The following is a 12,733-nucleotide window of genomic DNA, read 5'->3' on the forward strand; positions in this document are numbered from 1 at the left end:
CATTTATATGAAATACCCAGAATAGGTAAATCCTAGAGACAGAAAGGAGACGGGAGGTTTCCAGGGCCTACGGGGAAGAAGGTATGGAGAGTGACCGCTTAATGGATACAAGGTTCCCTTTTGCAGTGATGCCAATGTTTCCACCAAAGTGATGGATGCAAGGCACTGTGAATGTACTAAATGCCACTGAATTACACATTTAAATGATTAATTTATGTCATGTGAATGTCACCTCAATAGAAAATAACATTTAATTAAACGAAAGAGTATACAGTGAGAAACGTATTATTACCAAGAAATGGTCAATCTACACTCATTAGACCTTTCACTCTGGAAGTGGGTTAACCAAAAGCTATCTGAGATCCGTCCAACTGATGAACTAATTCTCTTTCTTCTGAGGGAATTAAATCCTCTTGTTAGTCTGAACGACAGGCAATAATACAATAAAGAAAGGGGTAAGAAAGAATGTCCAGCCACAGGGACATACACAGCAGACTTAGGCAGGTTTGTTTTTTTTTTTAACCATTTTAAATTATAAATAAAAGACAACTCACCCTCACGATGATGCCCATGCGTTTGCTTTCGTAGGTGAAAGGGAAGATCTGCAAGATGGTGAAGTTCAGGATCTGGTCACCAGGGGTCCTCAGCTGCATGGAAGACTGGTCACGGCCCACCAGTGTTAAGCCCACACTTTCGGTCCACTGCACCAGGGCCACCTAAATGTGACAAGGGTCGAAGGTCAGATACACAGCCGAGGATCCTGGTTCACAGGTCAAGCAAATGAACATAAAGGTGGACGGGGGAGCAGAGACAGGTGAGGCTGAGCAGGGCCTGCATCCCTGGAGGAGGTCGTGCTGGCCGGTGACTGCCCCGCCCCCGCCCCTCTAAGCCTGCGGGGGCTCCGCGCTCACAGCTGCCGTCTCTCCTGGGCCCTAAAGCAGGCCACGCGCCAGAGCTGTGGCAGAGAGAACCGCACAGGCTCAAGGATCAGCACAACCAGAGATCACGTCTGGAAGGAGCAGCACCAGGCCAACCACAAACATGGGGAAGCCAGGAGCATGACGCCGGGGTGGGGCGACTCACCTCCAGGCTCCCTGTTAAACTCACACACACTCAGCCAGGAGGGCATCTACAGCAGTGCTCGACTGGGCAGCTCTGCCCTCCAAGGGGCACATGGCAACATCTGGGGACAGTTTTGGCTTCACAACTGAGGAGGGGGTGGATATTTTCTACTGACATCTCGTGGGTGGAGGCCAGGGATTCTGCTAAACATCCTACAACACACAGGACAGCCCCCATGACAGAGAATCACCCCACCCCACATGGCAGGCAGTACTGACGGGGAGAACGCTGGTCTGTACAGATGAGGAAACTGAGGCTTGCGGAAGCTCATTAAGTTGCCTGAGGTGATGCTCCGGGGCAACGGCAGGCTAGGCAGGAACCTGGATCCTCCACCACCCGCTACACTTCCTAGGACCACGGTTCTGTCACCAGCTGGAATCTTCTCACAGCCCGAGCAAGGTTTGCTTCACTTCCAGTCAAAGGCATGGAGGATGCAAATTCCAAGACAGGGGCCAGACCAGTGGGAACTGCGGCAGGCAGGAGCCAGTGCCCCCTCTGAAGGAGGCTGCCCCGCGGGAATGCGGACCCAGGGTGGCCAGAGCTTCCAGTTTCTCAAGAAAAACCAGAAATCTGACCTTGTCCCTGAGATCTCTAACTTTTCAATGTAAGCCACTAAGCTGCACGTTTTAAGCGCCCATGAAGAAAATAAAACACGTCTACAGATGAATCTGGTCTGGGGTCTTCAAGGAAATAAGGAAATAGGAGTGGAAAAGGCGGGGACAGAAGGGGGAGCTGGGGAGGGGAGACCACCAAGCCCTCACCGCCACTGCCACAGGAAGGGGGCTGCGCCATGGGGTGGGGGGGAGAGAGGGGTAAGTACAAAGAGCCTACAGCGTCCGAACCACAAGGTCATCGTGTTTACTTGTCAGCACAGCCCATGGAGGCAGGAAGTACCAAGCAGCTCTACCCGACGGATGAAGAAACAGAGTCAGAGAGGCCAGGTGAGCTGCTCTCGGCAGGCAGCTACCATGGGCTGAGATGAGATCGAATCCTGTGTCTAGCCGACCCAAGTAGCCCAAGGGAAAGTGCCAATCCAAATGCCTCTTCTCTAAACACGGGTGCACACACATCAGTGCATCCTTAGTGGGTGTGCCCGGTCACCCGACTCACTGTCACCGTTAGAAAGTTGACGGGGGGGCATGGTAGGCATAGTAACAGCTCCCAAAGGTGCCCACCTCCTAATCCCCACTGACCTCCACCTCCAAAAGAAAGGGCTAATCAAGTTTGGTCTTGTTTGTTTTGCTACTAACCTGCATAAGTCTTTGGAAACTCATTCATATAGTTGTTTCATCTAATCACTCTGAATTTCAATATGGCCTGTCCTATCTGCTAACAATCTTCTTTCCAAGTTTAAAATGAACAAATCAGTAAACACTGATATAAATTTAAAAATCCCATCCATATAAATATTAAAAACTTTGGGTACGTGCACTAAAACGCTTATAGGATGATACACATGAAGAGAAATTACTTCACTCTTCTCTCTATATACTACTGAAATATTTTAGTGTGTACACGCACTTCTTTTATTTATTTATTTATTTATTTTGCTGTACACGGGCGTCTCACTGTTGTGGCCTCTCCCGTTGCGGAGCACAGGCTCCAGACGCGCAGGCTCAGCGGCCATGGCTCACGGGCCCAGCCGCTCCGCGGCATGTGGGATCTTCCCAGACCGGGGCACGAACCCATGTCCCCTGCATCGGCAGGCGAACTCTCAACCACTGCACCACCAGGGAAGCCCCATCTTTTATTTTTAATATTTTTAATTTTAATTAAGTAAATAAATATCCCAACACAATACGAGATTATTACAAATACGTAGCTTGACTAAATTTACATCCTCCTCTACATACCAGTTTAGTAACAAAGAAAAAGGAAATTCTTCTTCGGATGCTTTCCAACACGACCGCCAGGGAAAAGATTTTTTCATCCCTGCTTTTAAACAGCTGTTGTTTCACCCCTTAAAAACGTATTTAATTGCTCTTAAAAGATGTGAAGAGTCTGTAATACTGGGCTTCAAGGAGATACACTAATTCCCCCAAAGCCTGTTCTTAACTTCAATCAAGAAAGGATCTGAAACTCCAGAACGGGAAGTGGCTTTCAGGGCCGTAGAGGCAGTTCTGGCCTTGGCCAGCCTGGGTCCCCCTGCCGCGGACCCCACAGGACTGTGTTTGGAGGGGAAGTTGAACCATGAATCTGAAATGATCAACAGTGACAAGTGTTCCCGGGGAAGCATGAATTACAGCTGAATGGAAACATCTTCTAACCATGCTTTCTTCTACAGCAAACCCCTCGAGGGAGTTAAGGAACCTACTTTGACTGTGCTGGTTGCCCCACCTCCCATCTCCCACCCCTTGGGTCCAAGGTCCTAATCAAAACCTCACAAGTCCCCTTGGGGGCTGATTCCAACAGGATATGAGCCCTGCAGGGGGGCCTTTCTTTCTCACCTTACACTCCCTTATTCCAACTTTAACATTAAGTCAGCTTTAATTTAAAGCTGCTTTCTACCACAACATATAAAATCCCCCAGGTCCTACTGAGAAGAGAGCAGTTTAGAACTGGGGAGCTCACTAACCCTTCTCAACAGCAGCAGGGAACAAACATTTCAGCGGTCAGGTGGGACGACTCCATCCCTTCCTGAAACAAGATGATGTAAATGAGGCTACTTCTGCTAGAGGGTCTGAGCTTCAATTCAAAGGAATCATCCTGTATTGCCAAATCAGAAAGGATTTCAGGGTCTTTTTTTTTTTTTCTTACGGCCGCCCGCACCCCCCTGTAGTGGAAGCGTGGAGTCTTAACCACTGGACCGCCAGGGAAGTCCCCAATCTCAGGGTCTTGAGCCTCGCTGTCCTTAACAGCCGGAGCTGGGGTCTCAGGGGGCGTCGGGTCAGACTGCCCGGAGGTCAGAAGAGCAGCAGAAAAAGAAACCTCGTAAAAGGTAAATGAATGAACAAATAAATGAGAGGCAAAAGCAAATGCTAGAAACCAAGAAAGGGCCGGAGCGGGGGATCTGGGCTCCACGAGTCAGCTGTGCGTCTGGTTTGGGTCAGGAAATTAAAAAAAGAGCCTCCTACTCCACCCTTCCGCCTCCAAAAAAAAAAAAAGCCCATCTGAAGAATTCTTGTCAGAGCTGTCCATGAAAGGGCTTTTTCATCATTTGTTGGTCAGCAATGAACCACCTGTGACAAGCTTTAATAATCTTCCCTTTGTACCTGGGAATGTGTGCTTGGGAATTACGCCAGATAGGCTAAAGAGCCTTGAATTCCTGTCAAAAGCAGGATGCATATGAAATACAAGAACATGCATGAATCTGCTATCTGATTAAAACGGTTCTTTGGGGGCATTCAATCAGATAAACACCCAGGCTTATAAAGAATGGCCAGTCTGCCTGAAGCCAGGCCTTTCAAGCTTATGAATACCCACAGACCTAGGTATTCTTTACTTTATTAAGAAATAGGTTCCAAAATGTGCCACATGGTGGTTTGCAGGTTTGAATGCCAACAGGAGCAGGGCAGACAGCGGACCGGGGCAGGGCCGGCCACCTAGGGACAGGGCTTGGGGGAGGGGGCTAACGGCTGCCAGGTCGAAACTGGGCCCAGTCTTTCCAGATCTGATCTTTCTCAGGAGAAGCTGATTTTTATAGAACACTGAGTGATTTTTAAATATTGCTGCTTTTCTTTTAAACACAGCATGGAGCAAACAAAAAACAGCCTGCTACATTTTTTTTTTTTTTTTGCGGTACGCAGGCCTCTCACTGCTGTGGCCTCTCCCGCTGCGGAGCACAGGCTCCAGACGCGCAGGCTCAGCGGCCATGGCTCACGGGCCCAGCCGCTCCGCGGCATGTGGGATCTTCCCGGACCGGGGCACGAACCCGCGTCCCCTGCATCGGCAGGCGGACTCTCAACCACTGCGCCACCAGGGAAGCCCGAGCCTGCTACTTTTAAGCATCAGTGGACAAGGTGGTAGAATAAAAAGCCAGTCCCTGATCCGAATTTCCTGATCCTATACTTGAAATTCAGCCTCTTGGGACTTAACTCTGCTAAAAACAAGTATTTGAAAAGGAAGAATGGCATCATCTCCATAAAAGTTTAGCCACTTAGAAACGACTATTTACTTAAGTCCATTCTGGACCAATACTAATGTGATACGGGACAGGACTTTTGCATGTATGGCCGCGGATGAGCTAATACCAAGGAAGGCTCATTTGACAGTTTTCTACAGTGCCCCCAAAATCCCATAGTCCTGCCTGACACAGGACCCCTATCTTCTGAGCAACCAAAATCTTCTTTCAAAATTCTACCCCTGTGGTTAGTACGTAACATTGATGGAGGATTTTTTCCTTAATTTCCCGACCGCTGTTCTTTGACCTCACCCTCAGGTCCAAGGCCCTGGCAACGTGATGGTAGAGCCCCACCAGCCTCCTAAATCTCTCTGGGTCAACACTCCACACTCCATCGTGCACACATCTGAATGCTGGCATTGTCTGAAGCCTGGAGCTGAGGCTCAGGCACGAGGAGGCGTTCAGGGGACCGACAGGGATGTGGTTATGGAGGAAAAAGAAACCCCAAGGCTGCAAAGGGACGGGAGATTGCCAGCCCCCCTCAAGGCCACGGGCTTACCTTTCCCCAACGGTTTTTATCCTCACTCTTTACAACAGCGTTAAGAAAATGCAAAATGAGACAACTGGGACCTTTCATGCATGCTGAGAGATGTACAGAGAGATTGAATGAGCGAGGCTCTCCATCATGACATTATTTACGACAGCCACAAGTGGGGGACGACCTAAATGTTACGCTTGGGAGACAGAGAAAATAATCTGTGGTGTATCTAAGCAGCAGAATATAGAGCAGCCACTAAGAATATTCTTACTATAGATAGTTACCGGAAAGGGATAATGCAAGGGAACAAATCAAGGTCATCGAACATATATCGTATATATACAGAAGAGAAATAGGTAGGAAAAACACCAAAACATTTTTGGCTTTTCTTTCCTGTCATTTTTTTTCTTTTTCTATAACAAGCTAATGTTACTCTTATAATTAGTGCGGGGGGGGGGGGACTAAAAATAAAATCTGCTTCTAGATTAGCTGTACCTTCACTGTATACCCCTTTTTCTTATATCACCCCTGTCTGCATTACTCCCAGCTTCTGACATTCTAATGGATGCAGGGATGCTCTCCATCTACAGACTCATGTCTGGAGGAGAGACCCACTCGTTCTTCGCCCACGCTCTCACGGCCACTTGCAAGGGGGCCATTTCAAGGTTACTGTGGACTAGCGGAGAAACACATCCTTTTTGGTTTTCCCTTCTAAGGGCCGGATCCTGAAGAGGTGGACGGTGAAGGCAAGACGCTCAGAAGGTAGGCTTCTGGGGTCTGGCAGAAGACGGTTATTATCACCAAGCCTGGAAGCTTATAAGATGAGAAAAGAGGGAAGGGACACACACAAAAGGTGCCACTGAGTTTTGGAGATCCCAGACACAACACTGGCTCAGTGCAGGTGTCCCAAGGGGGCCGGAGTAGGTAAAAATAATTGGACACTCTGGAACTTCACCCAGGATCTGCCCTGAGCTCCCCAAACGCGAGTGCCTCACTGTCTACAACACTTGTGAGTTGACAAAGCACCTTCAAGCCATCATGCCATGGGTAGGGACGTGGTCCTGTGGGGTTACGAGCCCCACCTCTGGATATGGGCTGCGGGTTTTAATCTCGCCAGCCGTGTGACCTTGGGAATATTCCTTAGCCAATCTATACCTCATTTGCAAACAGCACGATCACAGTAATTCTGGGTGGTAAGGGATGCCCGTAACGCGGTGCCTGGAACAGAGCAGATAAGCAACAGGTGACCCCTTCTTACCACTGGCAGCATCACCGCTACCCTCACTGCTCCCTCTCTTCTCTAAGGGCCATGAGCTCCGTGTGATGTTCTCAGCCCCTCTTTACCCACGAGGAGGCTGAGTGTAGCTTAAAATCACACCGCTAATCAAGTCCGCCCTGGCAGTGACACACGGCCCGCAGCTGCGCTGCAGGGTAAGGAGGGGTAGTGCGATGCCCCCATCTTTCAGAAAAATTAGTGGAAATGAAGGTCTTGAAATGCCATTGCGAGATGACAGAACACACAGCAACCCAACACTTTAGCAAACCTCAGCTGACGTCCCACACAGCGAAACCACACACACGGACGTGCTTTAGAAGGATGAGTAACGCAAAGCAAGGTGCAAAACTTTATCTATAATTTACAATTGTGCTCTTAAATTTTTTAAACAGGTTAATAATGAAAGGGTGAGGAAAATTCTAACGTTTGCAAAGAATTATCTCTGCAAAGGTACTCGGATATTGAGGACAGTGGGCAGCTCGGAGGCAGAGGTCAGGGGAGGGGCCCTGTGTAGCGACTGTGAGAAAGGAGGGGGCAGGGTGCCTCAGGGGAAGATGGAGATAGACTTCCCGCACTGCGCCCTGAGCAGGGGTGGCCACACAGAACATCCTACACATTACCCAGAACTTGTAACTAAGGGCTCTGAAATCACTGAGTTACTCAAGGCACAGCCACATACAGCAGGCCACTTTCATTCACACTCACACACACGCACACACACCCATGCACATCCACACGCCACACACGCTCAAACAGCAGCCGTGCGCACATCACGTGCACGTGTTCACACCCACACTCGTGCACGTATGTACACGTGCCCACATGCGCGCACACACACACGCACGCACACATAAACCCTACAGGACCATGAAAACCGTCTGGCTTTCTCAAGGATATGACGTAACCCACTTCACCCTCCTTCCCTCCTCGTACTATAGTGTGATTCTGTACCAGAGAAACATACAACTGTAATTCTACATATATGCCCACATTTAGGAAAAATCTGGGTAACTCTACACCCGAACGTAAACAGTGGTTATCACTACCTAGTGAAAATTACAGGTTATGTTTATCAACTTCTTTAGGCAAATGAACGAGGCCCAGGGTGGATTCTATCTGCTCGGAGGAGAGCACTTCCTTGACCACTCACGCCAAGAAGGACACGTTAAGAGTTGTATCACAGCGACCCCCCCCCTCCACTGCACCCCACCTCCAACACTGCCAAATATCCTGCAAACGATGGGATGCTGTCAGGGCTGAAGCCTGCTCGCCCGAGCATCTTAGGACCACTTCTCTCTGGCCAGGTTACATCTGTCTCATTTCCCCTGGGAGTTTACTGTACAGGCAGGGGGTGGGGGGTGGGGGCAGTGCCCCCCAGGCTGTAATCAATAGCTGAATACAGACACTTCAAGGCTTCCCAGGCGGAATGTGCACAGGAAACAAATTTAGGAAATCCTGCTTTCTGTTACAGGAAATGAATCCTAGGCCAACTGGTAGAAATTACTCCAGGAGCTCCAAAGTAAAGAGGACACTGGCTTCTGTATGTATTCCATCAACTGACCTTGCCCGCACCAGCCAGGTTTTATTGATATAGAATTTCAAAGGTAGGATTCTAGACCCAGCCACTCCTACGTGGAATCCCACAGGGATCTGGAAACAGTACAGCTTTCTGAAAGATTTCACTGGAACTAGATTTAACCTATTTTCTGTCAGACGGTATATTTACATAAACAGATTTATATTTTGAGGTACGCATCTTTTGAAGTAGTTTAAAAGGCTGGTGAGTAAAATATTAACAGTGGTTTTACCTTCAGTTAGTAGGACTATGGTTTACTTTTTTTTCTTCTCTACATTTTCATATATTCTATCATAAACATGAAATGACTGTGTAATAAAAAAATAATAATAAAGCTGTGGGGAAAAGGAAACCAAGAAAGTAACACCGACCTCTGTGAAGACACCAAAGACCAAAAGAAAATACCTTTTTTTAAAAAAAAGCAAACTGCTATTCAGAATCTTAGAAAAACAAAACAAATCTGAATCCAAAGGCAATTAATGAACAGCAGAGATAAAGGGCTCTTCTCTTTAACAAAAAGGAGCTGAAAAGCACAAAGCATTCCATGGAAGATTTACCTTCATGGAAAAATCTTCGCACTGCCCTAAAACAAATATATCAAAGTTCAGTGGGAACCAGGGGTGTGGGACAGGCATTAAAGACCGTCACATATGCATGTCAATAGCCAATCGGAGCCCAGAGGCACAAGTGCTGATGGGATCACCAACATTTAATTTAAATGCTATGAAATACCCACAAGCTACTGGTCCCCAGTCCGTAACTACCAAGAATCTGGTCCTTTCTCACAGGGACCATTCAATGGTATCACCCTCCCATTCCGAAACGGAAAGGCAAGATCAAGCAGACTAACCCTGGTTAAGACACGGTGACAAATATGACAAGCTTCTGGTTCCAGGGCACAAGTCTCAGTAGGCTCACCCATACCTATCCCCCACCTCCCCCTTCTCTCTGCACACAATTCCCATCTCAGAATTTGGCCAAGGGTTACCAGATTTTTCACCCCTAAAAAGCCTGGTTCAAATATCAATGGTCAACAGAGGAACTGGGCTTCACAGCTTGAGCTCTTCCACAAACACCAAGCAGAAGAGGACTCGTCTCCCAGGGGACACATTCCATTGCCCCAGAAAAGGAGGAAGAAGAGACTGGGCAGGGAAAGACACCCCCAAGTGTCCTGCCATTTCTGACCTGTGGAAAAGATTCTCACTGTGCCACCCTCCCCCCCACCTCTGCCCGCACATCACGTCAACCACTGGTTCACGGATATTCTCAGATGAGTCCAGACCTCCAAAACACTTCACGTACCAAAGAAGCCCGTCCCTCCTTCTTAAAATGAACAAAAATCATCATCGTCATCATCATAACTGGGGGTCCTTGCAACACTGGTGGAAGAGTAAAATGGTTAAAAAAAAAAAAAAAATCCCGGGAAGCACTCTGGTAATTTACGTCATGAGCCTTAAACATACTCATTCAGTTTGACCCACAGGATTTACTGACCACATACTAAGGGCCTCACAACACCCTCCTGTGGGTCCCGTGTCACAGACACACAGTGGGGATAAGGAACCCGCTCAGGCAACTGTCTCACTCCTGCCGCCCCAAGGGGTGTGAGCTGCTGCCTTGTTTAACGTAGACTCCACAGTGCCCGGCCCATGGGAGGCACTCAAAAATACCTGGTGAATTAATGAACCCCGTCACACCATTTCTAGAAATAGCAAGTGTAAGGATACTCACTGCAAATGTTTATAAACACTGTTGCTCAAAAATAGAAATAACCTAAATTCCAATAATATGAGAACAGTTGAAGACATTAGGGTCCATACCGTAGGCAGTGAATCTGAAAAACTGTGTAATGTTCAAGAAAATTGAGAAACAGGTATGATAAAATATTAGTGAAAAAAGAACAAATATAGGCAAAACCCATAACTATATTAAAATGCTCATTTTTTTACGAAAAAAATACATGAAAACCTAGTGGAGGGGCTATATATCAAATTAATAAAAATTAATATTTAGTGGTTTCTGAAAAATGGTTTAGTAAAAGGATTAAGAGTTTGGGCTCTGAAAACAAACTCCCTGGGTTAAAGCCCTGACCCTGTCACTTAGGGGACTGGTGCTGTAACGTAAGTCAGCCACAGAAAACGGCAACTTTACCAGGAGGAAACCTGGGAGACACCACCTTAGCCAAGAAACCTAAGTTAACATCTCCGAGACCTAGACACGCCAACATCATGCGTCTCCGGATACCCTGCACCGAGGACAGTGCCAGAAATGCATAACCTGAGTCAACGTCATAAGAAAATGTCAGAGAAATACAAACTGAGGGACATTCTACAAAACAGATAACCTGTATTCTTCAACAGAGTCAAGGCTGTGACGGTCAAGGAGAGCTGAGGAACTGTGCCAGGTTAATAGAAATGCCAGATGGTCCAGTGGTTATGACTCCGAGCTTCCACTGCAGGGGGACGTAGGTTCGACCCCTGGTTGGGGAACTAAGATCCCACATGCTGCACGGCTTGGCCAAAAAGAAAAATTAAATTTAAAAAATAAAAGAGACACCAGAGGCGGTACAACTGAACGTGGTGTGTACTCCTGGACTGGTTACTGATCTGGGGAAAATATTTTTTTCTTTTTTTGTAAAAAAAAAAAAAAAAAAGTGAGTGGGACAGTTGATGCAATTTTAATAAGATCTGCAAGTCACATAACAGTACTGTATCAACGTTGATTTCCTGATTCTGATAAATGACCTTGTTTTGTAGGGAGATATTTAGGAAAGTATTTTTAGGAAATATTTAGGAATAAAAGGGGATCATGCCTGAAGCTTTTACTCTTCAAAGGTGAAGATGAAGCAAAAGCAGAGAAGTGTTCACATTTGAAGAATCTGAGTAAAATTTGGATAAGGGGGACTTCTTTGTGTTAATTTTACAACTTTTCCAAAAATCTGAAAGTACTTCAAAATTAAAAAGTCTAAAAAAAAAAAAATCCAGGGAAGATATAAAAATGTAATGTACAGCACAGGGAATATAGCCAATATTTTATAATAACTTTATATGGAATATAATCTCTAAAAATATCAAATCACTCTGTTGTACTCCTGAAACTGATATAATATTGTAAATCAACTATACTTCAATTAAAAAATAATAAGAGAAAAGAAAAGCCACTATACTTTGAACTCTTAAAAAAAAAAAAAAAAACTAGGAACTTCAGGCTAAGTATTTAATCTCTCTGTCCCTGACCTTTCTCTTCTGAAAATGGAGATAATCATAGTACCTCTTAGTCGCTGGGAAGATTTAATGAATAATACACAGTACGTCAAATGGGACCTGACGTGTACCAAATACTCAAGGGAAGTTACCTATTGTTATCTTTTATGAGTGAAGTTGCAAATAACCCATTTCCTTCTTTATATTCTTCTGAAATTTCCAAATTTTCCACACTACAAAAAATTGCTTCCATAATCAGAATAAAAGTTTTTTTTTAAGGAAAGAAAAAAGAAAGGAAGGAAGACTGGAAAATAAAAAAATAAAAAAAAATGTTAACAGACTAGTAAAACATGGACTGTGTCTTAACTACACTCAAGTCAGGGGGCAAAGGACATGATACCATTTTCATGCTGGGCGAGGGAGTTCTCTGCCTACACCTACACAAAAGGCGTTCCTATCATATGGCACCCTAAGAGAAAAAGCAATTAGGGGCTTCTTAAAAAAAACACTACACAGGCAACTGTATTACCAGGTCCTATGCTCTTGAACACAGAATTACATGAATCCTTTCAGCTTTAGCAAGAGTTGATGCTTAGATACAAAAATATGTGGCTTACTAGACTTCATCAAAATTTAAAACTTCCACGTTTCAAAGGACACCATCAAGAACATAAAAGATAGAATGGGGGCTTCCCTGGTGGCGCAGTGGTTGAGAGTCCGCCTGCCAATGCAGGGGACACGGGTTCGTGCCCCGGTCTGGGAAGATCCCACATGCCGCGGAGCGGCTAGGCCCATGAGCCATGGCCGCTGAGCCTGCACATCCGCGTCCGGAGCCTGTGCTCCACAACGGGAGAGGCCACAACAATGAGAGGCCCGCATACCGCAAACAAACAAACAAAAAAAGATAGAATGGGAGAAAATATTTGGAAATAATATATCTGACAGGAGGCTTTTACCT

The 12,733-nt window shown here is 46.3% G+C and overlaps 1 protein-coding gene across 4 annotated transcripts in view; it reads right to left on the reverse strand.

Annotated features, from left to right (window-relative positions):
• The window catches only part of ATP9A (ATPase phospholipid transporting 9A), a 134,249-nt gene that overhangs the window by 39,685 nt on the left and 81,831 nt on the right, over window positions 1–12,733 (reverse strand). For all 4 annotated transcript variants that reach the window (XR_002647972.2, XM_022597704.2, XM_022597706.3 and 1 more), the window contains one exon: window positions 555–716. Coding sequence is in view for 3 of the 4 variants with exons in the window: in XM_022597704.2 (XP_022453412.2) it covers window positions 555–716 (162 nt within the window). In the remaining variant the exon portion in view is untranslated. The remainder of the gene's footprint in view (window positions 1–554; window positions 717–12,733) is intronic.

This window comes from Delphinapterus leucas, chromosome 15 (assembly GCF_059928025.1).
Source record: "Delphinapterus leucas isolate spDelLeu-1000000601 "Yukka" chromosome 15, BTC_Dleu_Yukka2, whole genome shotgun sequence".
NCBI classification, from domain to species: Eukaryota; Metazoa; Chordata; class Mammalia; order Artiodactyla; family Monodontidae; genus Delphinapterus; species Delphinapterus leucas.